We start from the raw sequence: 26,889 nt of genomic DNA on the forward strand, positions 1-26,889 counted from the left end.
AGCCGCAACTGAGGCAGAGTCATCAGGGGAGAGCCAGGTTTCAGTTAGGGCAAGCAGGTGAAGGGAATGAGAGATGAAGAGATCGTGGGTGAAGGGAAGTTTGTTGCAGATCGAGTGGGCATTCCACAGTGCACATGAGAAGGGAAGGGAAGAGGGGAGGAGGAGGGGAATAGATATGAGATGGGAGACATCCCGGAAACGTTTGCATGGATAGGACGAGGACAGGTGTGGGGGACCTGGATTGGGATTGATGTCTTCTGCGGATAGCAGGAGGAGGAGCAAGAGAGTGCAGAGGAGGGTGGGGGAGGTAGGGCGACGAAAGCGACGAAGACGGGATGCGCTTAGGAGGAATGGGGATGGGTTAATGGCAGGAAGGAAGTGTTGAAGGTTGAGAGCTAGGAAGGAGGAGGGGGACAGGACAGGACAACATATCTTCATGTCTCATACATACACATCTTCATATGTCTCATACATACATATGTTATGTGTTCTTTGACCCCTGAAGCAGGCTCACTCACTGATGTGTTGGATTTGCTGTATATATTAAAGGTCCTATATTGACTTTTATGCCTCAGTACTTTCATGCTGTTCTACACATTTGTGAGGTTTGGAACTTCTCCTTTTTTTTTTGTCCTCTCTGCTGCTAAAAAGTAAAAATACTATAATTACAATGAATGCAACTATTGTTAATGTTTTTATCACAACAAATTTATTGCTCTATAATTCAGTTCACATTGCTTTTAGTAAAACTAAATTTTGAAAATGGCTTGCCACTAATGCAGGTGCACTTGTGATTCATTCATCCAGCACAGCTAAAAAGGTGTTCAACAACTGCACTTTCAGGAAGTGGAGTGTTCAGTCTGATTAAAAGTTCCTTCAGATCTGACTATGCTCCAATACTACTGATGTCTTCTGACAAGGTCTGGTCTGCAGATATTAATGAGGGGAATCTGTCTGAAGCACTTAAACCATTCTTTGCTATAAGGAAATCATCTTCCTCAGTGTCATTTATCATCAGCTTTAGAAGTAGTGCTGTCTAATTCATCACTTGCATCTTCATCTTTATCGTCATCACGCTGTCCAGTTACAGAGAAGGCTTTCACAAAGTTGAAATCATTGTCTGTTCTAACAATTTTTCGTCTGATGGAACCCTTCGATCTTAAGTCCAGACAAGCAGACTTCCTCTCAAGACTCTGTTGATCCAGCGGACAATCGCCCCAATGTAAAAATTTCCATGGGATGACCAGCAGTCTGTTGTAGCAGAGTCATATGTCTATTTATCAATAATTGCAGCCAGCTTCAGCTTCATCTCCATTTCAAAGTGATCCAGCTTATCACTGTTCTGTTTGGCTAGAAACCAGGAACCAATTCAACAAACACAGGCAACTCCGCTGTTCTCATAGGCTATATTCATTGAAGAGCAAAATTTAAGATGAGATGATCCACAATTTGCATGATGAGCTATGCAATAGGAAAACCCTCTTCCAGTTTTTGCTGCTTTGATTTACTGAGGAGTTATTTACACCATGCTTCTGCTTTTACTTTTTACCTTTAACTGCAAGCATCAAATGTAACTGAGTAAAAGTAACAAAACTGGTGAAATTGCTTTGATAAAAGTAACAAATGTCTCCTGTACTAATTTATAAGTAAAAGTGACAAAACTGTTACCTAAGAACAGTAATTATTTACATTTACTTAGTTATTATACAACACTGGTAAGCAAAAATAGACATGCTCTGAATCAGTTTATAAACGATTTGCTCTAATCTCAAGAGGAACTGAGGTTCAGAAGGAACAAGAGAAGAAGAATTATTAAGGTTCAATAAAATGAGATCAGTTCATGGCAGCAAGGTGGGTACTCTCTTTGCTAGGCTAGTTAAAAGAAGGAAATTCTCATTAAACGTGAGAAAGTAATAGAGAACTTCTAGATTTTATTAGAGTATGTAGAGGCCTTCAGAAATGGATATAGCAGGCTTTTTTTTTTAAGTCATTGTTTTGCTGTGTCAAAAGAGCAGACAGCAATTCTGCAAGCCCATGTCATTGTTCTAGAAATTCAGTACTTCTACAAAAGTCACTTATCCAAGGTTTGTGACTTGTATAATTTCCTGGAAAGTTGATTTCAGGTAGTCTGTCATATCACCATCATGCTTAGTCAGAAAATAGACAAGGGCAGAAGTACAGTGTGGCTCCTATAATCCTATCTCATTAATCAATGTGGACACCAACATCTTGTTCACTTGTCCTTTAGATTGTAAGCTCTTTGAGCAGGGACTGTCCTTTTATGTTAAATTGTACAGCGCTGTGTAACCCTAGTAGCGCTTTAGAAATGTTAAGTAGTAGTAGTAGTATCTTAGCTAAAGTGTTTTCACCTAGTTCATATGGGTTTTGTAAAGGGCTTGAGCCTCCATACACAACACCTGGAGACTGATCAATATATTCTATTATGCTAATGATGCTTCCACCCTTTGTTCTGTGGGACGGAGAGAAAGCCTTTGACAGGCTGGAGTGGCTCATTAATTTTTTTTTTTTTTTAAATATTTTTTTACAGATTTGACCAAATTCAAAGTGCTGTTGTCTTTCATGCCTAGATCAGGGCTCTCTATGCATCTCCCAAATAGTTATCAGTTTCCATTCTTTGCAACTCAGTATGGTACTAGGTACATACTCTGGGACAGGAAAAGGACTTTCATTCCAGGTCTTGTATTACACTTCTGTTTAGGAGCTGGGGAGAATATTGGCAGTTGCTGGACAAAATGGCACCCTGAGCAAGAGTTGCTTTTAGTGTCTCCTTTCCCTTTTTATGCTTGTTTTCTTGCAGATTCAGACTGAGTGAAAGGGGAATGTGACATTTCGTTCTCACCAGCTTGGTGTCCTGGGACCCCCCCCCTCTCCCTTGTTTCCTACCGCAAGGGTAGGCAACTCCGATCCTCGAGAGCTGCAGGCAGGTCAGGTTTTCAGGATATCCACAATGAATATGCAGGAGATAGATTTGCAAGCACTGCCTCCTTGGTATGCAAATCTATCTCCTGCATATTCATTGTGGATATCCTGAAAACCTGACCTGCCTGCGGCTCTCGAGGACTGGCGTTGCCTACCCCTTACAATAGCTCTGTGTTAAGGTCCAGCTCTGGTTTGCTAGTCACCTGCCCACACCAAAATGAAAATGAAGACTACAGGAGAGAAGTACATGAGTAGATCTGCTGTAGAACACACTATTCTTTAGCTTCTGACTCCTATTAGGAAGAGAGTTAATAATTTCCTCATTGTGACAAAATAATTTAGTAAATGGTTTACCTCAGAAGTTTTTTTCTGACCTTTTTCTTTTATAGGAAAATCCTGAATTTGATTTACATTTTGATAAAGTATACAAATGGGTTGCCAGTAGCACTGCTGAAAAGAATACCTTCATTTCATGTATCTGGAAACTGAACCAGAGATACCTGCGAAAGAAAATAGATTTTGATAATGTTAGCTCCCAGCTTTTAGAAGGTAAGTAGTTAGCTTGGCAAAAAGAATGTGTTTTATTTGAAAATACTTGTGGGGCATGTCAGCTAAAGGAAGAATTTTGCAGTAAAACAAGAAAGCTTTTACCAGGTAAATGTGCTGCATGCTTCTAATTCATGCATTAGAGGATGTTTCTTTTTGTGATTGGTTTGTTCATTAAGGATTTCTTTTGAGGATCTTCATGCCCTGTTTGTGTGGAGGTCAGGTAACGTATGCTGGAATTTGTGTTATAGCCGTGTTTCTTCGATGGCATTTGTTTACAGCTGATGTGTACTTCTTATAGAATTAGAAGTCTGTTCAGCGATTGCTTGTATTATGTTTCTTGTTCTACAGGGGACAGCCCCTGAACCCGTTATCAGTTTGTTTTCTCAATCTCTTTGTTGCTGTTCTCTTAGACTACAAGATCAGTTGTTACTGAAATGTCCCTCTGTTAAAGATATTTGTTATAAGTGACTACGTAAATCTGTGTTTTCATTCCAGGCTATTCATATCCAGAATACCATACCCAGTACTATTGGGATGGTTCCAAATTACTTGCTCTTTTGAAAGTGATTAAAAACATTTTTATTTGGGTTAAATTAGTATTGTGATTTATTTAATTTTATTCCTGTAACTGTATAGTGGTGTTCCCCTAAGTCACATCAGACCATTTTTAGGGATTTTTGCAACTAATTAGGCTCTGTGTTAGATTGTATGTCGATAGTGCTAGTAAGCATTCAGTGTTTACAATCTAATAATATTTGCAGAAGAGAAAAGGGCAGTTTAAAAATGCTCTATTTTTGACCTACCCAAATCCTCCGGCTCCTTTGGGCTTCCAACTCAGGTAGAACTGACCTCTTTTGGGCTTCTGAGCCATCAGCCTTCATTCACAAAGTTTGGGGTGGGGGGGCAGGCAAGGTCGTGATCCCTCCAGTTTCACATCACCTCTTCAACTCACTTTGCTCAGACATTCCAGTGATAAGTCTCAATCTGGGAGCTATACACCAGGTTCATGAACCTTACCATCCAGCTACTAGGTATTACTGTTGCTTCATGGTTACAACTCCCTTCCAGTGAGCTGTGAATGCAGCATCCCCAGCCTTGTACAGCCCAAGAAACCAAAGAACTTGGCCAGGAATCAAATCCAGGTCCTCACATGGCAGTGTGTAACCCTGCCACTGGGCTAGCTCTGTAACTATTTCTCAAATTTTTCTCAGAGTATAACCTATTGCATTTTAGTATTACAGTATTTTAAAAATTTCAAGCACTTAATCTTTTCTAGTGGCTGTTTTAAAAAGTCATGTAAATATGTGTCTTTCATATTCTATAAGGTTTGAGATACGCACTTTTAAATCCTTAAATTAGAAATGGTACTAAGTCATCACTTGATGAAATGCTTTTAAACATTCCTGTCCCTAATGTCGATCCCATGCACAGCTGGAAGCAGCAGTCTTATTAACAACCTTACAGGCAGTGTGGTGTTATTTGTGAGGACATAGTTAGTATGGTCTGATTGGGTCGAATGAGGATGTGATAATTTGTAATACAATTCAGCATGTCTGTTTTCAGTCAACTGGGGTAGTTAACTTAAATTTTGTCTTTTAAATAGTGATTCATTGATAGTTTTTCTACTTGCATTTTTCTGTTGGAACTAGTGGACAATACACCAAGGAAATTTATTAAAATGTAAGATAAGTTTCATGTGAACACTACTGTTTTAAATGCCACTTTTGTAACAGCTGAAACAGACTGGTTTCTAGACGTTTACTAACAGACTTTAGCTAGAAAATAAAGCAAATTTAAAAACAAAATAAATGTGCCTGGTAGAGAGAGGTTTGATTAAATGTGCTAAAGTGCTTTTAGATTTCATATTTTAAAGGGGTAATTTTATAACTGCATGCATGCATAAAAGATGCATATGTGATTTTACCTGTGTGAGCTTTGAAGGATTTTCAAAGGGAAAGCAGGTAAGTACAGTACAGTCTTAATTATCCGATGTAAATGGGACCGACCTGTTGTTGGATGAGTGAAAGGTCAGATAATATGGAAAACAATGGCAACCCTTAAAAAAAATGCACGGAAAACATTATGCATAAGAACAGGCATAATAGGGTATCTTTAGTATTAATAAACAATATTTTTAATTAGCAAAAAAAACACTGTACAGTATATGGCATGACGGTTCATCTTGTAGCTTGCAAATTGAGCCGTATACAGTACTGTATTTCACAATACAGCAAAGTTGTTAAATTGCAAGAAGATTGTGAAAATTTGCAAGGGACAAGTTCCCTATGAGGAAAGGCTGAAGCGGCTAGGGCTCTTCTGCTTGGAGAAAAGACGGCTGAGGGGAGATATGATAGAGGTATATAAAATAATGAGTGGAGTTTAACAGGTAGACGTGAATTGCTTGTTTACTCTTTCCAAAAATATTAGGACTAGGGGGCACACAATGAAGCTACAAAGTAGTAAATTTAAAACAAATCAAAGAAAATATTTCTTCACTCAACGTGTAATTAAACTCTGGAATTCGTTGCCAGAGAATGTGGTAAAAGCAGTTAGCAGTATTTAAAAAGGGTTTGGATATCTTCCTAAAAGAAAAATCCATAAGTCAGTATTAAGATGGACTTGGGGAAAATCCACTGCTTTATTTCTAGGATAAGCAGCATAAAATGTATTGTTTTGAGATCTTGCCAGGTACTTGTGACCTGGATTGGCCACTGTTGAATCAGGATGCTGGACATGATGGACCTTCGGTCTGTCCCAGTATGGCAACCCTTATGGCTTCAGCAATGAGAACATGCAGGCAATGAGAACAGAAATACAGAACTGAGCAGAGCCCCATTTCTCAAGATCACTGCTGTGTCTTCTTCCGTCAATAACAGTATGAAGCAGACATCAAAATATCAGAACTGAAACTGGGAAAAACTCCACACTCCAAGTTCACAGGCAAAACAGATCTAAGGATGAGAGTAAGAATAAAGAAAGTGCTGTAAATATAAATTAACAGGAATAGATGTACATACAGTACCCTTTACTGCATAAAACACGTGCACAAGAATCTTACTGTGATTCCGTTTCTGCAAAAGCAAGGTCTCGGATCAAAAATGGTTACCTGGTCTCAGTGCAAAACATCTTTAATGTTCACTTTCTTTAGCACTTCCTCATCACCCAATGCTAAAACAAGCATTGTTAGAAGCAGAGCCTTGGATCAAAAATTGGTTCCCTGGCAGGAAAATCAAGGTCTCAGCTCAAAACTTCTTTAATGGTTCCCTCATTGCAAAAGTGGGGTCCCAAGTCCAAAAATTGCTGCCATGCTGTAGAAGCAAGAACCCTTCTGAAAACTTCTTAGTTCTCTCACTGGAAAAAGTTGGGTCCCAGATCCAAGGATTGCTGCCGTGCTGTAAAAGCAAGGTTTCATGTCAAAACATCTTTAATAGTTGTCACTGAAAAAGCTGGGTCCCAGGTCCAAAACTTTCTGCACATACAGTACAGTACTAGAAAACTGGAAAAGACACCATGAACTTCTTAACAGTGATGAAGGGTGCATGAAGGAGTATCAGTTGCAAAGCATGGTTCCCTCGCAGAGAAGCACAGTCTCAGGCAAAATATGGCTTCCTTGCAGTATGTGAAGCCTGAAAACAAGAGAAGCTGCATGATTCATAACGGCAACACAGTGATATCTACGGGGGCAGGGTCTGTTGAATATGCCAGATGCTCGGATTAACAAAGGTTGGATAATCAAGGCTGTACTGTATTCCCCACTTTGAATAGCCGTGGGAGGGGCACAGATGGGTTACAAGCTCAGGTTGCAGAATATTAGGGTTACACATCTAATTGCCAACAGTTAGGCATGATCACTTACACGAGCCTTTGATACGTGCTGGCATCTAAGGTTAGGTACGAAACTGCGAACTTACACTAATATGCTATAATGGCATTTCGTGTGCAGAAGTGGCATTGTAGAATTTGTGCTCAGTGCTCATCATTCTGGGTGCCTAAATTTTGTCACTGTTTATTGAATTTATCCCATAGGGGCTGTATGAGCATATTTTTACCTGCATATAGGGTGGGCAGTTTTGTAATAGCCTATATTTGTAGGTCAGACACTGTGGAAATGGCTTTGAAAACCACCCTCTAAATTAACAACCAAAAACTAATTCCATGTGTAAAAGATCCTATGTAAACTAACCTTATATTTCCCAGGCTGTACAGAAGGAAATGGTTTTATGCTGTAGATAGCAAAGTGCCTAGAATCCCTTTTAAAATATAAATGCCAGCTTTGGTTGTAAGCAGTCAGCTTTATAAACATTTGTAACCGTTGGTTAAGATTTCTCAGACTTTAATGCTCTTGCGTGGTTTGGTTTGTATTCTGTACTGTCTTGGCTTTAATAAACAGATTTAAACATAAAATATAAATGCCAGGCTATATTATCTTAACATTCTCTTCAGGTATGATTTTCTAAGAAATTGTACTTTTGAGTGATTTGAATCTACTTTTTTCAAAAAACATAACCACATCGCACATTTACCCCTCTGTTTACTAAGCTGCGCTAGCGGCTGTCACGTGACAATGCCAACACAGCCCATTCAAAGTGAATAGGCTGTGTCGGCATTAGCATGCGGCTTTGTAAACAGGGGGATTAGTATTAAGAAAAAAAAAGCCAGTCCTAGCATTTTGTCTTAAATTCTACTTCAGTTCTTCTGCAGCTCACAGCTCAGGTTTCCCATGGCAGAGGACTCTACATTCAGACATAGGGCAGGACAGTACATCGACGTGTCCGGGTCTTTCCATTTGCATTAAAGAATTAAGTATATTTTAATTGTTTTTACAGAACAATCACTTAGAAAATCCTGTCTAAGGAATCTTGCCAACCTCTTAGGTCTTACTTCTTAAATAGGCCTTCAAAATATTCTGTGAACGTGGTCCAAGAATGATTTTTGCTGATGTGGGTGTTTTGATGTTGTGGAGCTGCAGGAATTGATCATGGGATTTGAATGTATATTGATGCATTTTCTCCTTCTGTGATGTAAGATGATCTCAGAGCCAGCTCAATTTTCAGTGATGTTTGAGCGTGGTTATTTGAGGATGGGGTTGTATCTTCTGTCTCTGCCTGAATTATGTACTATGTATTTGCTTATTAAACTGCTGCTAACCTGTCACTGTGGGAAGTGCCTTAATTCAGTGACTCATTATGTCTATCACCATCAGATGTCATTAAGGAACCCTGTGTAAAACCTGCAGATGTGACACTTCCTGGGTATTGCTCATGGCATAAAACCAAAGCTCAGATTTTATTACAGTTACAAAAAATAGGTGCAAATAAAATAACTTATAGTAATATCTTTATTTTCTCATTATCCTATACTTGTTTGAGTCTCTTAATAGTTTCCCAAGTCAACAAAATCTGACAATGAAATGTTTTCTCTCAGGACTGCCTTTGAAGTTGTTTCTGTCCTGAAAGAAATACAGGAGTTCCCTAAAATATGATCAGTTTAAATTATTAAGAATATAATGTATTTATGACCTAATTAACAAAGATTTGTTCAAATTGGCACAGATGGAAGAATATATTTTGATAAATCGGGCTCAAAGCAGTACGCTTGTCATGGTTGGTGAAACCTTTTGAATCATTGAGAGATTTAAAAATTGAGCTTTAATCCTCTGTTGCTTACTTCCCTCTGCTCTCTTTCTACATCTCTTACTTTCCAGAACTGCCTAAAGTTGCAGAAGGTGGGTATCTCTCTTCTCTGTAATTCAGAATGTATTTTAATCATCTTCAGCTTGCAAGTTGTTATCACCTTATGTCTGTTGAAGGGAGTCATTGTATATATTAAAGAATGTCCGTTAAGTACTAATGTGTCCCTTTTCATTTCAAGTTCTTTGTTAAAGTAGCTCTCCTAGCAGTAAAATGCTTCTAGATGAGTCTTTTTTTTTATTTTTGACAGTTTGTGATGATCTTCCCTTTTTATTTTTACTTGTACAGAGATTGGTGTTAAGTTTTAGAAAGCTCCGGACTCACCATGTTAATTCTGAGTAAATCTGTGCACACTGCTACTGAACCTGGAGATACCATGAACAGATCTCGAACTTACAGAAAGATATTTTTATGAATAGAATATTAATAGATAAGAACTGCAGGGGCCATCTAGTTTGCCCATTTTTGTTTTTGTCCAGTTCCATTGCGCCTACAGGATCTCTGGCTGTGTCCTTTCACTTGTTCACAACTAGGAATCCTCTCTGTCCCAGGCTTTCATGAATCCCATTACTGTTCTTTGCCTCCACTACCTCTCCTGGAATGAATAAATACAAGAAACTAGCATACAGTTGGTGGAATTCACCAATGAGTTATTTTATCCTGTTAATTGCCCTTTTCCTTGATCTCTGTTGCGTTAGGATCATTCTGCTCCTACAATTGCTTGCTTTCTTTTCCAGACAGTGTGGAATGTGGCCTTTGCTAAATGACCACCAGGAATCATGCATGCTTGTAGTCTGTCAGACCTCAGCTCCCCATGATTAGGGTAGCTAGTGTACTCATGGGATGATGATCAGAAACAAATGCAGGCGCTAGAGGCTATTAGTGCTATACTAGTGCCTGAGTTTGCTACCACCCCATGATCAGAGCCTCCGAGGAATGAAACAACACACTCGCGGGCTCTGACTGTAGCTAGCATGCAAATGCATTCTAAACATGTTCCTCCCCAATGATCAGTGAGCAGCACGCCAAACATTGGTGCGCTGTCCATGGTAAACCCTACGCCAGCTTGGCGCTGGCGTTAGGGTTTGCAGACCATTGGAGAGGAATAGTGAGCTCTGTCCAGCATGCATTTGCATGCTAGCAGGCCCCCTATTCCCCCAATGCAGCCCCCCCAAGCCAGCGACACAGGGGCTGCAGTTTTGGCAAATCTCCAGTCCCCCCGCCCTCCCAGCACAAGTTCACGGATCTCCAGCCCCCCTAACCTCCCCTTGAATGCCCCCCCCCCAACCTGGTGGTCTAGCGGCCCTCTTTCCTACCCTTCCCGTACCTTTGTTGGAGGAGGGAGGTAGTACATTCTCTCCTCTTCCAGCGTTGCCGCCTTGAAAATGGCGGCATCCTACCATATAAGGTATGAAGGCCGCCCAGTGCATCCCAGGATGCACTGGGCAGGGCTAGGTGCCGCCATTTTCAAGGTGGTGCTGGAAGAGGAGGGAGTGTACTACCTCCTTTCTCCAACAAGGGGGGCGGGGAAGAGGGCCGCTAGACCACCAGGTTGGGGGGGGGCTTGATTCGCGGCACACTGGGCCACCTGAGGGGATGCAAGTGGAGGGGTTAGAGGAGCTGGAGAACTTGGGTCGGCAGGACCTGCAGCCCCATGTCGTTGGCTCGGGATGAGGATTCGGTGGGAGCAGTAGGCTACCAGGGCCTTGCTGTTTGGAGTCTAGTGGTCCCACGGACCACCAGTTCCTGTGTTTGACAAGTCTGAGCTTTTGACAGCCCGGACCTATCAAACAAGTGTGGGAGGATTGTGCCTGAGCCCATGCTATTATCTCTGATCATTGGGGCAGCAAAACCCCACGCTGTTCCAGTGCTATTTTTAGAGCACTGTTTGGAACAGCACGGGGCTTTCAATCGTCTGGGCATTAGTGAAGCCACAGCCAACTACCAGCCCACATGGCTGTACTCAACTCATTGCCAATAGGCAAACCCTGCTGCCTGTACATATTTATACATGTGTACATATCTGCAATTATATGTAGAGATATATAAAATTAGGCATTTGTAGTTCTATACAGACACATAATGGATCCTACTTCTTGGAACTTGCATTTAAGTGAAGAAAACAGAAAAAAAATAAGACAAAAGACAGCAAGACCATAACTGAGAATTAAAGTAGGTGTCTATAAGTGGAATTAAATAGAAGGTATTATAACCAAAATATTAAATTTTGGTAGAGCAATATAGAAAGAAGTGTAGGAAAGGAAGAACCTAGAAACAGGCAGAGAGCTTTAGATTCATATAGACTGTAATAGTATTTTTAACCATTAAGTTGAATTAAAGTACTCCATATTGAACTAAAGAGTTAAGTACAGCAACTATTCTTTGTAAGAAGATACAGAAGACAAAACCTATTAGAAACACACAAACACAATTTAGGAATTTCAGATGCTATCCAGCATATCTGGTTTATTACTGAGGTTCGTTCTTGTCATGGTATGTGCAAAACTAACAGAGAAATCCCCACAAAGCTTTGCTATTAATAATAATAAATTCCTTAGTGCTGGCAACAGATGAATCCAGAGACTAGTGGGTTGTGATCATCTACCAGCAAATGGAGATAGCACTGAACTGAAGTGCCTCATGGGACGGAATGCTCCCTGGACAGCCAGTATTCTCTGTCGCCAGCAGGCGGATAGACTGTTTCTTTCCATGCTCCTGGCTTCTGCTGCTAGCTCATGACCTACTTGGGTTTCAGTGTACTTTTGGGGTGTGTTGTTAAGCACTGCTGCCTTTAGGGGGTATGCCTTTCACCTCAGGTCCCTCCCCCATCCTGTGCCACTCTCCTGTCCAGCCTCCTTTCTCCTTCCTCACAAAAAAAAAGTACTGTTCTGATTGTCTGCAGTGTTGAATTTTTCTCACTGTACAATGGTGGGTGGTGGAATCGTCCTTTGGCTAGAATTGGGCACTGGAGAATTTGGTCACCATTGCAGCAGTTTTGAGAGCATCAGACAGGGCTCCCGACAGCACTGCTTGTGTGGTGAGTGTCTCTTTAAAATCTCTTCCCTGAGGTTGGGGCTCTGATTCTGTTTGGATGGCCTTGGAGCTTGTAAAGCGCTGCTCCCACTGCGGTAAGCAGAGAGCAGCGTCTGGCCAGTGCCCATGGGGCTGTGCTGCTTCTCCAATGTCCAAGGGGGCCAGGACCTCTGAGGCTATGGTGGTTTCCTGTGCTGCTGAAACACACACCGTTTCTCCTTCACCAGGCAACACAGCGGCAGCCATTTTGCAGCACGAGTCTGGGTCCGTGTTGGCAACTGCCACTTCTGAAGGTCTGGCTGAAATGCTTACTTCGTGTTTAGAGACACCGTGGATTTCTTCTTGTAAAGAGGTGGTGGAGCCTTTCTCTTAGAATTCGTTCTTCTCTTTTACATCACACCTATTTATTGAAGGCATCAGGGCAAGCTATGGCTCCAGTTTTGAGCAGGGACTGTTCTTCTTTGTGAAATTGTACAGCGCTGCGTAACCCTAGTAGCGCTTTAGAAATGTTAAGTAGTAGTAGTAGTTTTGGATGACACAGGGCTCCCCGTGGTGGATCCTGCCCCCAAGAGGTGCCGCTGTGACTCGTTTTCTGAAGGAGGGTCTCTGGCTCCCATTTCTCCCTCTTTTTCTGAAGGGGTTCTTTGAGACCCTTCCACACAGGAACGGGGTTACTTGGAGGAGAAAAAGCTTATCCAGGAGGAGTCAGATGATCCTTTCGCGGTCCATGTGTTCCATAAGGAGGAGTTGGCTTCATTCATTAATAAGGCTCACAAGATCGTCAACATTTCTGTGCCTGACATGACTACTCTGTATACTTCCAATCCACCTTGTTCGTGAGGCCACGCACGAAATAATTTCTGCACAGTAGGTTATGCAATGTGCGACCTTGCAGGGTGGCCAAAGCTATGTCCCATCTGTACCCACTGGCACAGTTGGAGCTGAACAAGCTCCGTCTGCCTAGAGTAGATGCCTTGGTGACAGTGGTCACCAAAAAGACCACCTTACCTGTGGAGGGTGGCATTGTCTTAAAAGATGTTCAGGATAGGATGCTGGAGTCTTCTCTGAAACTTTCTTTTGAGGTGTCAGCTCTTTCACTGCAAGCGACTCTCTGTAGTTCTTATGCAGCTACAGCCTGTCTTAGTTGGATACAGCAATTTGCGGATTCGATTGTAGATGCCCTTACCATTACTGGATGTGGAGACAGGGTTGGCCTATTTGGTGGATTCCCTATATGACTCTATTTGTGTGTCTGCGATGCAGATGTTTTTGGTGGTCACAGCATGCTGTTTCTTGTGGTTGTGTCACTGGACGGTGGACACTGCTTCTTAAGCAGTGTTTGGTGAAACTACCTTTTAAAGGACTTAAAGAAATTGGTTAAAGATCTCGGCAATTCCAAGACTCAGCAGCCAGAAGATAAAGCTAAACCCACAACGAGACCTAGTCAGTCTCATCCTCGTTTCAAAGATACATGCAGGTATATGCCGAGGCGGTCCGGCCACTCTTGGCACTCTTGCTTTAAGTAACAACATCCCTTTCGATCGGACAAGGTCTGCTTCCTCCACAACCCACACCCCCTCTTCAGCTTGTCCCCTTCAGTCATGGGTTGCCGGGTCGCTCCTCTGCTCCAGTTGATTGGTGGCTGTCCCTGTTCTTTGAGAAGTGGACCCACATAACTTCAGGCTTTATCTTTATCTTAGACATTATTCGAGAAGGCTACAAATTAGAATTTGCCTCTACCGTTGCAGATTGTTTCTTGGAGTACCCATGCTGGAACTCCTGCAAGCGAGAGGCAATTTGTTTGACGCATTGCGTATTACTGGCATTGGTAGCTGTAATTCCAGTTCCACCCTATGAATGGTGGAAGGTTTGTTTATTCCATTTATTTTGTGGTACCCAAGAAAAAGGGGGATGCCTTCCATCCAGTCCACGACCTCAAACGAGTCAGTTGGTCCGTCACTTCCTTATGGAGACCTTGCAATCGGTTCTGGCTGCAGTGCAGCCAGGCGAGTTCCTGACGGCCTTGGATCTCAAGGAAGCATATTTAAACATTACCATTCAGCCTCCTCATCAGCAGTTTCTTCATTTCGTTGTGCTTGGCCAACATTCCCAATTTCAGGCGATGCCCTTCAGTCTCACCACGGTACCACGGACATTTCCAAGGTCATGGCGGTGGTGGTGGTGGTGACAGCTTTTCTGTGGCATCACGGCATCCACATCCATCCTTATCTTGGATGATTGGCTGATCAGAGCATCTTCAGTCCAGGAGAGTGAGCAGGTCACGACTCGGGTCATATCACTCTTGCAGTCATTGGGATGGGTCGTCAGTCTACTCAAGAGTCAGCTAGTTCCCACTCAGATTCTGGAACATCTGGGTTTTCGGTTGGACACCGCTGAGGGCAAGGTCTTTCTGCCGAAGCAACGGTGCGCCAAGTTGTAGGGGCAGGTTTGCCTTCTGCTTTACTTTTCTGTCATGTGAGTTTGGGACTATGTTCAGGTTCTTGGGTTGATGGCATGAACCTTTCATATCGTGCCATGGGCCTGGGCGCACACATGGCTGTTGCAACAGTCTCTTCTTAGTTGCTGGTTCCCAGTATTGCAGGATTACGGGCGAGCGCTCCACTGGACGGGGTCTGCATGTTGCAGCACGCTATGGTGGCTGTTGGATTTCAATTTGTGCAGAGGTCTTCCTTTGGCGACTCTGATGTGGATAGTGATGATCACAGATGCAAGCCTGACAGGGTAGGGTGCTCATTGTCTCTGCCAGGTCGTTCAAGGTCAGTGGTCCCAGGAGGAAGCCCAGTGATTGATCAATCTGTTGGAGCTTCAAGCAGTGCTCTTTACTCTGTTGGGATTTCAAGCACTGGTGGAGGGCAAGCTGGTGTCTTTCCTCTCCAACAACATGATGGCGATGGCTTTTATCAATTGGCAAGAGAGCACGTGCAGTGCAGCCCTAGCTCTCGAAGCCCACTTGCTTATCAGTTGGGCAGAAAAGCATTTGCAGCAGCTCTCGGTGGCGCACATTGCGGAGGTTCAGAATGTGCAGTCGGATTACCTGAGTGGACATGTCTTGGACCCAGGAGAATGGGAGCTTGCGGGGTCAGAATTTCAGCAGATCATGGACAAATGGGGGATGCTAATCATGGATCACATGACGACTCACTGCAATGCCAAAGCACCCCGTTTTTTCAGCAGGAGGTGGGAATACAGGTTGGAGGGTCTGGATGCCCTTCTTCAGCCGTGGCTGAGCAGCCTTCTTCTCTGTGTTCCCTCCATGGCCCATATTGGGCAGGGTCCTGCAGCAAATCCTGCACCATCCGGGGTGCTTGATTGGCCACATTGCCAATGATAAGTGGACCTGGCCCAGTTGCAAGTGGATGAGCCCCTTCAGTTGCCCCTTTGTCCTGGTCTTCTGGTTCAAGGCCCAATTCAGATGGAGGGTTTCTCCTGTTTTGTTCTTATGATGTGGCTGTTGACTGAGCGAAGTTGAGGAAGAAAGGGAACTCTCCAGAGGTCATTGCTATGCTACTTCAGGCAAAGAAACAATCTACCTCCTTGGCTTATGAGCACGTGTGGCAACTTTGAGTTGTGGTGTGCAGATCGGGCGATTTATGAATTCCCCCCCCCCCCCCCCCCCCATTTCAATCTTCTCTTCCACAGATCTTGGCCTTTTTTGCAAGATGGCCTGGGGAAAGGTCTGGCTTACAATTCTTTGAGGGTGCAAGTGGTGGCATTGGCCTGTTAGAGGCAGGCTGCTTCATTCCTCCTTTGCATCGTATCTGGATGTCGTGCATTTGTTGAAAGGAGTGAGTTGTCTTAAGCCACCAGTATACCCTCTGTGTCTGGAGTGGAACCTTAATTTGGTGCTTCGGGCCATTCAGAGGACTCCTTTGAGCCTTTGTGGCTCTCTTCTTTGAAAAAATCTGACCCTCAAAGTGGTCTTCCTCATTGCCGTTTTGTCAGGTGCGAGTCTCAGAGCTTCAAGCTTTGTCCTGTCAGGATTCTTTTCTCCGCGTCTCCCCCGAGGGAGTGACAATGCACACAGTTCCCTGTTTTATTCCTGTTGTCTACTTTTCATATTAATAAACCGTTATTTCTTCCTGCCTTTCAGGCGGATATGTACCCTTGGAACTATGCCTCTTTGCACCTTCTTGATGTTCGCTGAATTCTTCTTTATTACCTGAAGACAACTAATGAGTTTCGCCAGTCTGATAATTTGTTCGTGCTTCATGCCAGGCCTTGCAAGGGGACATCATCGTAGAAAATGACTATTGCTTGATGGTGCAGGAGGCTATTGTTTCTGCTTATTTGATAGCAGGTAAGCTGCTTTCATCCCGTTAGCAGTTGCATTCTACTCGGGCGGTTGCCAGTGCTTCATGGGCAGAGATGCGCTTATTTTCTTTGGATGAAGGGTGTAGGGCGGCAACACTGTCGTCCATTCATACCTTCTCCAGGCATTATTGTCTGGATGTCTCTGTTCATGCAGATGCTGCTTTTGGGGTGTCAGTTCTGTCAGCGGGAGCTTCAGTTTCCCACCCTGTTTCGGACTGCTTTGCTATATCCTTCTAGTCTTGGATTCATCTGCTGCTGGCGCTAAGGAATGAAAAATTATTACTTATCTGATGATGATTTTTTTTCCTTTAGATTTAGCAGATGAATCCAGGCCCCCTCTCACACAATCATTATAACAGTGTGTTCTCTCTGTTGGTCTTTGTTGTTGTTGCAGGTTTCTATTTTAGAACTGTTTCTGCAATCAAGTTCTCAGTTTATTACTTGTGAGGAAGGAGAAGTGTGCTACTGCTGTTCCATTCTGCTTTGTTATGAGAAATACTGACTGGCCAGGGAGCATTCTGTCCCATGAGGCACTTCAGTTCAGCACTCTCTATCTCCACCTGTTGATAGATGGTCTCAACCCATTAGTTTCTGGTTTCATCTACTGCGTCTAAAGGAAAGAAAATTAATCAGGTAAGACATAATTTTTCGATATAAAACTATGATCTTAACTTTCTCCTTTATATATCGGTGTTTTAAAATCTTTCAGTGCATAATGTTATATCCTCCTTATCAGTTGGATAAGACCTCAGATCATAAATACTATTGAGTAAAAACTCAGTGTTTCTTTCATTTGGTCCAAAATACTCCTCTTAATCATTTTATCCAATAATTGAAATGTGATAGTTCAATGTCCATTCAATATAGACTATTATGATTGAATAAATTGTAGTGCAAACTCTTAGTCTTTCAATAATTGCCCAACAGAAGCCTTTGTTTCACAAAACCTTTACGGCTTCAGGGCAAAGCTAAGATAACCATGGTTTATTCATTTATTTATTTTATAAAATTTAGTATACTGCCTTACAACCAAAATATATCAAAGCAGCTTACAAGCCAGAATTATTCTAGGCACATAAAAGCTCATTTTTGAAACAGAAGAACATCCAAAAAGCGGCAGATGGATTTTTTTTTGTTTTGTTCTGGTTTTTGCCAAAACACCCAAATCGCTAATTTCAAAACCCATTTTAAAGATTGTTTCCTATGCAGTGCATCCAAATCACAAGGGGGCATGTTGGGTGGTGGATTTGGGTGTTCCCAAAACTTTGGACGTTTTTCTGCCATATTGGAAGAAAGCAAAAACGTCTGGGACTAAAAGTTAGATGTTTTAGTCTAGACCTATTTGAATCGTGACAAAAGTCACAAAAAAGGTGTCCAAAATGACCACTGAATCGCATCAGAAATGCATGCCCCCCCCCCCTCCAGTGGTCTTTGACCTCCTTCCTATAACCCCCCCTTTTCATATAATGGTGCTCTGGTAAGAGTGAGTTGGTAATATCTATCGCAAACATTCAAGGCAAAGGAATATTTAACAAAAGCAGGAAAAAAACAGATTCTTGCATTGGATTTCTGGCCAACTAGAACTTGTGTTTTTCTAACTAGTCAGCACTTGTATTTTCTCAGACAGTTGTATTTTCCCCCTGCATTCAGAATTTTACTAATACAGAGCAGGATAGTAAACTTGCTCCAGTTTGAATGTGATAATATTGTTAAATTGCAGGCAAGCCCACACAATCCTGTAATTTCTATGTAGTGCAACGAGAGCTGTGTGCACAAATCTGGGTGTATTATGATTTGTGCATGCAACTCAATTGGTTAGCAAGCCAATCAGTGACAATAATTGGATGTTAGCAAGCGTCAGCACTAATTGGCACTAATTAGAATTTACGTTCACTTCTCGCTAAGCATATTCTATAAAGTAGTCTACATAAATTTTACCGCGTGTATCTCAAAAGTTGGTGTGACCATTATAGCCTGGCCCTTTCTCAGTCCCATTAACAAACTGGAAACTGACGTCTTTTACTATTTAAGGAATCCACAGAATCAAAATCCAGAAAAGCATCAACAAAATTCTAGATAGGAAGCTGCACAGAGAAAAATTTTCAGTTTTTGGACTTTTTTCTTCTTCATATAATTCTTTCTTTCTTAAAACAAATGTGTAAAACCAAAAAGTAACACATAAGTTGACTTAACGCGTCTTAATTCATAGGTTAATGCCTGTTAAAATTCAGTGGTAATACATTGTTAAAAGTCTGGTAATGAGCTGAATGTGCGCACTAACAAATATACATCCCTAACTCTACATATTTATTGTATGCATGTGCATGTCTATTCCACCTACATCCTAAGTGGATCATATCTAAAACGCACATTTAAAACATCATCCAGAGCTGTAGCTAAGCAATTTAGCACATGGGACAAGGAACCATACTTGAGCCCTTGTTCCTCAAATGTGATCCTTGCTCCACTCTCCTCATGTCTCCTCTACTGTGATCCTTTTCACTCTTGTTTTATCTCCTCCTTAGCTAGATGATAGGAGAGTGATGGCCCTCCTCCTAGCATTTCATCCACTGCCAATTCACACTTGCATTGCAGTCATTTTTCCTCCCCAAAGTCTTTTTGTGCCCTGAACAGTTACCCCTCTTGCCCATCCATAGTTTAAAACCTTGTTATTGTCTTAGAAGCCCCTTTTACAAAGGCGCATAAGAGCCTACAGGTGTGCAGCATGCGTCAAATCAGCATTACCGCCCGGCTAGCGCGTGCACCTGGTGGTAATTCTGAGTTTGGCACGTGCTGAAAACCCATGGTAGAAAATTATTTTCTATTTTCTTCCGGGGGGGGGGGGGGGGGCGTTCCTGGTGGTAATCAGCAGTTGGCATGTGCTGGACAGTTACCGTGTGGGTAATGCATGAGCCCTTACTGCTAAGTCAATGGGTGGCATTAAGGGCTCAGGCCATAAATAGATGTGTGCTGGTTTTCATTTTGCTGCAGGTCCATTTCCCAGCCCCCCCCCCCCCCCCCCCCCAACAAACTCTTTTTTTTTTTTTTTTTTTTTTTTTTTTCCAGACGTGGTGGAGAAATGGTCCAGCACGCATCCAATACACGCGCCCTCACTACCACAAGCCACTTTTTGGCATGCCTTTTGTAAAAGGGCTCCTAAGTGAACTGAGAGGGATTTGTGGGCTTAAATAAGGCAAGATCAGTCAACAAGACTAGCTCAGACAAGCATCCTACAGAGAAGAAAATTTATTTTTTCCTTTGATTAACTAATTGTGACCATCTCTGGGAAAAGGTGACTAAAGAAGCAGATCCAAAATATTGAGAATGACCAATTTTTCATGTCATGGGTCCATGAGAAATCTGCAAAAGTTGCATACCGTATTTTTCGGACTATAAGACGCACCGGACCATAAGACGCACCTAGGTTTTAGAGGAGGGAAATAGGAAAAAAATTTTTTTCCGTTTTCCCTCCTCTAAAACCTAGGTGCTCTGGTGCGTCTTGTCCGAATCCCTCCCTCCGAGTTCAGGATCGCCCTCCCCCCGGCCCTGTCACCACTTCTCCCTACTCACGTCACGCGATCTACCCTGGTGGTCTAGTGACGTTGGGGCAGGAAAGAGCCCCCTCTTTCCTGCCCAGCGCGCTGCTCTCCGTCCTCCTGTATGCTGCCTGACGGTCTCGGCGAGATTCAAAATGGCCGCCGAGAATTGAAGTCTCGGCGGCCATTTTGAATCTCGCCGAGACCGTCAGGCTGCATAAAGGAGGATGGAGAGCAGCACGCTGGGCAGGAAAGAGGGGGCTCTTTTCTGCCCTGACGTCACTAGACCACCAGGGAAGATCGCGTGAGTAGGGAGAAGTGGTGACAGGGCCGGGTGGAGGGCGATCCCGAACTCGGAGGGAGGGCGGGCGGGCAGGCAGGCGATCCCGAACTTGGAGGGAGGGAGGGAGGGAAATCTCTACCTTCGGACTATAAGACGCACCCCCCATTTTCCTCCCAAATTTGGGGGGAAAAAAGTGCGTCTTATAGTCCGAAAAATACGGTAAAAGGATGGGGTTTGGACTTATATTACAAATTGTGTGCTCTTACAGAATTCATTAATACCTCATTTTTTGTTTCTGGTAACTTTAGTCACAATTGATTAATTAAGCATCACAAAAAGGACAAACATGTATTAGAAAAGGCATTAATTGATGATGATGATGATAACACCTACAATAAAATATGAAATGATTTGCCTGCCAGGTATCATCTGCAGTTGGCTAATGACTTAGATTTGTGCCACTAAGATCCCATGTTTTGGTATCTATAGAAAAATGACTGAGAGTGCATGTTCACTCATTTTTGACAGCCTGCCTATATATTCATCCATTCTATTTTTAGTTTTCATTTCCAGTGTATAATTCATTGGCCTTTGGCTAACTTAATCATGCTTTTCATGAATGTGGACTTAATGTAATCATATCCCCCTGTTAAAGAATCTGTTCCAAGTGGTGAAAACCAAAGTGTGACAGGAGGAGATGAGGAGGTTGTGGATGAGTATCAAGAACTGAATGCCAGGGAGGAGCAGGACATTGAAATAATGATGGAAGGCTGTGAATATGCCATCTCTAATGCCGAGGCCTTTGCAGAGAAGTTATCCAGAGAGCTGCAAGTGCTGGATGGGGTATGTATTCTGCAAGGAAACTACCAGAATAATGTGATATTCCACAGATAACGTATGTAGTACTTTTTTTTTGCCTTTATTCCAATACCATCAGAATAATCGCTTTTTCGGACTGGTTGAACCTGATCTTTAATTTGTGCAGACTTCCTTTGGGGATCATTCTATAACTTGGCCCCTTGATTTAAAAACCACAGTGGAGCTCACTGAGCACCAATTTTGTAATGGCATCTCAGTACACCTAAGCTGTTACCAAATACTAGTGTAAAACTACTTTGGCATGCTGAAATATAGAAGTATCCAATTAAGTAGACCTTATCTTCAAGTGTGGGGAGTACTTCAATGCCAATAATATCAATCTCCGAAACACATATTATTCATATTTATATATCAGTCTCTTATTCCAACATAGTTACTAATGATGGACTCAGAAGTATTATTTCAAATGTCCGGGGATCTTCAGATTTTTCAAAAGTTTCCACCATATGGGAACTATGTCCCAAAATGTTAATGGTGTTTCTTACATCCTCATTGATCAACCCGTGAATCATTTTTCTCCGTGATTCACGGGTTGATCAATGAGGATTTAAGAAACACCATTAACATTTTGGGACGTAGTTCCCATATGGTGGAAACTTTTGAAAAATCTGAAGATCCCCGGACATTTGAAATAATACTTCTGAGTCCATCATTAGTAACTATGTTGGAATAAGAGACTGATATATAAATATGAATAATATGTGTTTGGGAGATTGATATTATTGGAAATATAGAAGTAACCACTTACAACAGGTGAATGAAACACATACAACTGATAGTATAAACCCCTCTTGCACTTATGTGTAAGCAACTTAGGCACTATTCTATGAACTACTTGCCTAACACATGCATGTTACTATTATTGGCACCTAACGTTTTAGGAGCCAATATGCAGAATTGCCCTTCACATCTTTTTAAGGTCCCCCCCAAGGGAAAGAAAGGAGAGACCTCACTACTAAGTCCCAGCAGCCTACAAAAACGCTGTCAAACCTGTCGTATATTGGACTGGTTGAGTGTATCACTTGATGTCAAACCAATGGTCCCCCCTCCCAGGGGGCCAACTGTTTGGACTTGGCATGTTACAGATAAACACAAGAGAGAGGAGACAAAGCCACCTCCTCCAAAGATGCAGGGGAGGCAAATGCAGTTCCTAGACACCAGTCTCTAATCTGCCACAATCCAGAAGTTAAGTTGTACAGACAAAGATCTGACAACCCAAACCCACCCTGTTCCCTTGGCAGAGCCAAAACCTGTAGTTTATCCTTTTTCCACAACCACAAAAGCAGCATCTGGAGAAGATATAACCACCTAGGGACATTAGCATGTAAAGAAAGAAACGCCCCACCAAGGGCACTGGAAGAGCCCCCCATAAACTCAAAGAATCTATAGACTTCCACAATAAAGGAGCAACATTTGCGTCATATAGCTTGGAAAGATCAGATGGAATATAAGCACCTAGATATTTGGCCATACCCTGGGCTCCCTTTAAGGGGAAGGGATTCCAATGGTCCAAGATCTGAATATTGAGCAGAAGACATTAAGCTTCAAACCAGATAGAGCTCCAGAGGATTTAAAATCATGAAAGACTGCTCAGGGTGGGTAAGAATAAGCATAATATAATCGGCAAAGGCCATGCATTTGACCTGCTCCCAACTAATCGTCGCTCCTGGAATACCTGGAATACACTCATGATGCTTGAGCTGGGACAAGACAGGTTCCAAAAGTAAAATATAAATGAGCAGAGATGGGGGGCAACCCTGCCTTGTGCCCCTATGTAAAGCAAAGGCTTCAGAAGCATACCCATTAACTATTGCAGCAGCCATAGTATCCTATGTACAGACAGCATATAAGGCCTAAATAGTCTGCAAGAAAAAGAACGTCAAAGCCCAATATCCAAAGCAAAGAGATCACGAACGATCACTCCAGCCTATCAAAAGCCTTTTCCAATCAAAGCTAATAACCCAGGGCAGGAGTGGCCATTCTATGACACTGCTCAGTAGCCAACAGGAGCTTGCACACATTGAGGACAGCATGTCTTCCCCTTTCAAAGCCTACCTGCTCACAGAATCCCCCCCCCCCCACCACAAAAAAAGACCCCTTCACCCCAAACATACTCCACACTGACACTAACAACAGTGATCATTTCATGCACCCAGCAACACCGCCCCCTCTCCCCGATCCACACACATGCATACCAGTCCAAACAGAGCCGTTATTGGCCTTGCTTCCTGCTCTTCAACAGCCAGAAAGAAGCAAAGCGCTGCTTCCAGAAATCTGCTCAGTCCAATGCAGCACAGTACACCACGCTGCACTCCAGGAGAGAGCTCCAAAACCACAAGAAAGCACAACAGTAATCCTGGAGTAAACAGCCAGGTGCAAGGATCAGAAGGGTCCCAGAATTAAGTAGAGGCAACAGGCTGCGCGTTGAACCACTGCTACCTATGTTTGAGCCTCCTTTGTGGTGTGAAAAAGATGTGCCTTCGTAGAACACCCTCAGGATGGCTGAGTGTTGCAAGGTAAAGCGTTGAATCAGCGTTGCTAGTCTTTTAAAAATATCAGTGAAACTTTTCCTTTGAGCGGCCACATGCACAGAATAGTCCTGAAAGAGCAAAATACACTGGTTTTTGTACTACAGCTCCTTTTTGAAACCATAGGTGCATAAAATATGCTCTTTAATGGCAACGTTTTGGATGCGGCTAGGTGTGTTAGGGTTGCTTGCTCAAACAGTAATTCTGGGTTGAGTGAGTGGAATCGTGACACCTTGTGCACTTCGTATAGGACAGCTTTATGACTAGTAACACTGTACTTATAGGTACACTCAATTGTCAAAAGGCTGAATTCCCCTATGAAGAGGAGTCTCCTGTTTAAGGAATGCAAGTAGTTGGCCCTGGGAATAGTCTTCCTCCACAAAACCCATCTTACAAGGAGGGGTGTAAAAATTGTTACAACAGGGATTACCCCTCCATATTCTTTAGCTCCTCTAAAGATGGGAAGAAAAAAAGGGGAGTTGCTATTCTAGTTCATCATAGACTAGCCCTTCAGATGGATAAGTGAAACTCACTGACTTATGATGAACTTTAAATTTTAGATCTTGGACTTACACTTTATATTACCCGTACACGATAGCTACTCTAGGATAGACTTGATGTGTGTGTGTGGGGGGGGGGGGGGGGGGGGGATGGCTATTGGCTTCACTTGCCGCGCGGCAATTTCTTAAAAAAAAAACCCAAAACAGCCTTTTCCCCGCTGCGGTAAAGGGGGGGGGGGGCTCGGCATGCGTCAAAAACATGCACTGACGCCAGCGCAGCCCCCTTTTGCCACAACTTAGTAAAAATTACATCTGTTCCTAACTCAAGTTTTACTGGTCTAACACTATATTATGTATTTTACTTTCTTTTAATATATTTTGAACATGTTCATGCTTTTCTAATTGTTATGTAGGCCACATTGAACCTGAGTTCTACTCGGGCTAATATAAATGTCATAAATAAATAAAGTTCAGGATATAGGCGATTACAACACGAAGTCTTGTGGCGCCCTCCACTCTCCTGCCCACACGGTGCACCTGCTCAGTACGCATCAGGCCAAGCTTATCATGCTGCAAGAGTTCTGCACCAGCCAGCCCTCAAAACAGTCCAGCAGTTCACCATCCTGACGCGACTCGGAGAGGCCCACAATCCAGATGATGTTCCATCTAGACCTGTTCTTCAAGTCATCTAGCTTGTCCAGGCAGCTTGCCATAGCCTCTCGCAGCTTTTTCAACTCGGCCGTTGCTGCCGTGACTGCATCCTCCGCCTTACTCACCCATTGTTCAACCTCGGTGACTCGATTATTAAATTCAGTCACTGATACAGACTAGGACTACAAGTTAGCTTTCATGGTATCAAGTCGGGGTCCTAGCGCTAGCACCACCACATCGGTAAGTTTGTTCAGAAGCTCCTCTCTCACCCCCGATGGTTCCTCCAGGACCTCCACCATCTTGGCGTCTCGCACCGCTGAAGCCTTGAGCTTATCTCTGTCCTTTCTTGCTGTTTTCCCAGATGTATCCACGCCTGGATTAAGCATAAATTTGTCCATACTCGTTGAGAGAAGCTTGGTGTGCCAAATAAAACCTTTATAGATGCCAAGTTTTGCTCGATAGATCCAGAAGGAGGAGGTAAACTGGAGAGCCCAGTAGAAATGCTGCCTCCTTGCTCACTGCATCACGTGACCCTCCAAAAATATTTTTTTAAATAGCTAGTGCATGCTAACAGGCAAAATACTGCAAAAATGCCTTAACGTGTTCCCGCACTAAATATGCATCAGGGCTTTAGTAAAAGGCCCTCTTAGATTGTAAGCTCTCTGGGAGCTTAATATAATTCACCTTCAGCTGTTACTGAAAAGGTAAGTGCTAAATTTAAAAAAAAAAAAATGAAATGAAATTGTTGTGCCACTTTGTCCTGTTACAGCCTAGATCTCCAATTAGGAAATGTAGAAAGCTGTTTGTTTGAACCAAAATGTTACAGGATTCTATTAGTATTCTGGTTGGATGCACAGTAATTCATTGTTTGTTCTGTAGGCAAACATCCAGTCAATAATGGCCTCTGAGAAACAGGTGAATATCCTCATGCAACTGTTGGATAAGGCCCTGAAGGAAGTAGATCAGATCGAGCTGAAGCTGAGCAGCTATGAGGAAATGTTACAGAGTGTAAAAGAGCAGATGGATCAGATCTCTGAAAGTAATCATCTCATCCAGCTTAGTAATACAAATAATAGCAAGCTGCTTTCGGAAATTGAATTCCTTGTTGTAAGTATGACAACAAAGACACTGCAATAAGAGGGAATGTTTTAAATCACTAAGCAGAAAGCCTTTATTTAAAACATTGAATTTAATTAAGGTTTTTCCAGTGTTACGTAACTATATAAGAATGATACTTATTGGTAGATATAGCAATGAAAATGTTACCTAAAAACTAAATATAAAGACTCTATTAGTTTGTTTTCCAATGCAGCACAACGGGGCCAGAGAGAAACTTCAAATACAAAAGTTTTAACAGATCAGCTGCATAAAATAAACACTAATTTTGTTCAAGGTCTACATGAACGTGTTTATTTATGCATCTGATCTTTTAAAACTTTTGTATCTGAAGTTTCCCTCTGACCCTGCTATCCTGTTTTTAGTACAGAGGGCTAACCTCCTGGCTTTTGCACACAGATTACTTCCAAAACAGCAAAACATGCAAAAAATTGCTTCCTTTTTAGTGTTGTGTCATTAGCACTTTATTCGCAGGGGAGGTAGACTAATAATAATAAATCATCTCACTTTTGTGCGGAGTTGCCAGGGTTGCGGTCTTCCCGCAACACTGGGCGGCTTCTCTTGCAGCAGTTGCGGCAAAATTTTGGCGGCTGCGGGGGTGCGGGTTTGGGCTCTTCTCTGTGGCTGCTGTGTGCTTTTTTTTCCGGGGCTTCTATTGGTCCAATTTGGTCCAATAGAAGCTTTCCCTGGGCTTCTATTGGTCCAATTTGGTCCAATAGAAGCTTTTCAGGGGCGTGTCGACGTCAGGGGTGACGCGGGAGGCGGGGTTTGTGACGCGGGAGGCGGGGTTTGTGACGCGGAAGGCGGGGTTTGTGGCGCGGGAGGCGGGGTTTCTGACATGAGAGGCGGGGT

The 26,889-nt window shown here is 42.8% G+C and overlaps 1 protein-coding gene across 2 annotated transcripts in view; it reads left to right on the forward strand.

The window, feature by feature from the left end:
- EXOC1 (exocyst complex component 1) overlaps positions 1 to 26,889 on the forward strand; it is a 163,332-nt gene that overhangs the window by 29,663 nt on the left and 106,780 nt on the right. For both annotated transcript variants that reach the window (XM_030191403.1, XM_030191404.1), the window contains exons 4-6: positions 3,330 to 3,489; positions 21,019 to 21,206; positions 25,801 to 26,028. In XM_030191403.1, the coding sequence (XP_030047263.1) occupies positions 3,330 to 3,489; positions 21,019 to 21,206; positions 25,801 to 26,028 (576 nt within the window). The remainder of the gene's footprint in view (positions 1 to 3,329; positions 3,490 to 21,018; positions 21,207 to 25,800; positions 26,029 to 26,889) is intronic.

This window comes from Microcaecilia unicolor, chromosome 2 (assembly GCF_901765095.1).
Source record: "Microcaecilia unicolor chromosome 2, aMicUni1.1, whole genome shotgun sequence".
Lineage (NCBI taxonomy): Eukaryota > Metazoa > Chordata > Amphibia > Gymnophiona > Siphonopidae > Microcaecilia > Microcaecilia unicolor.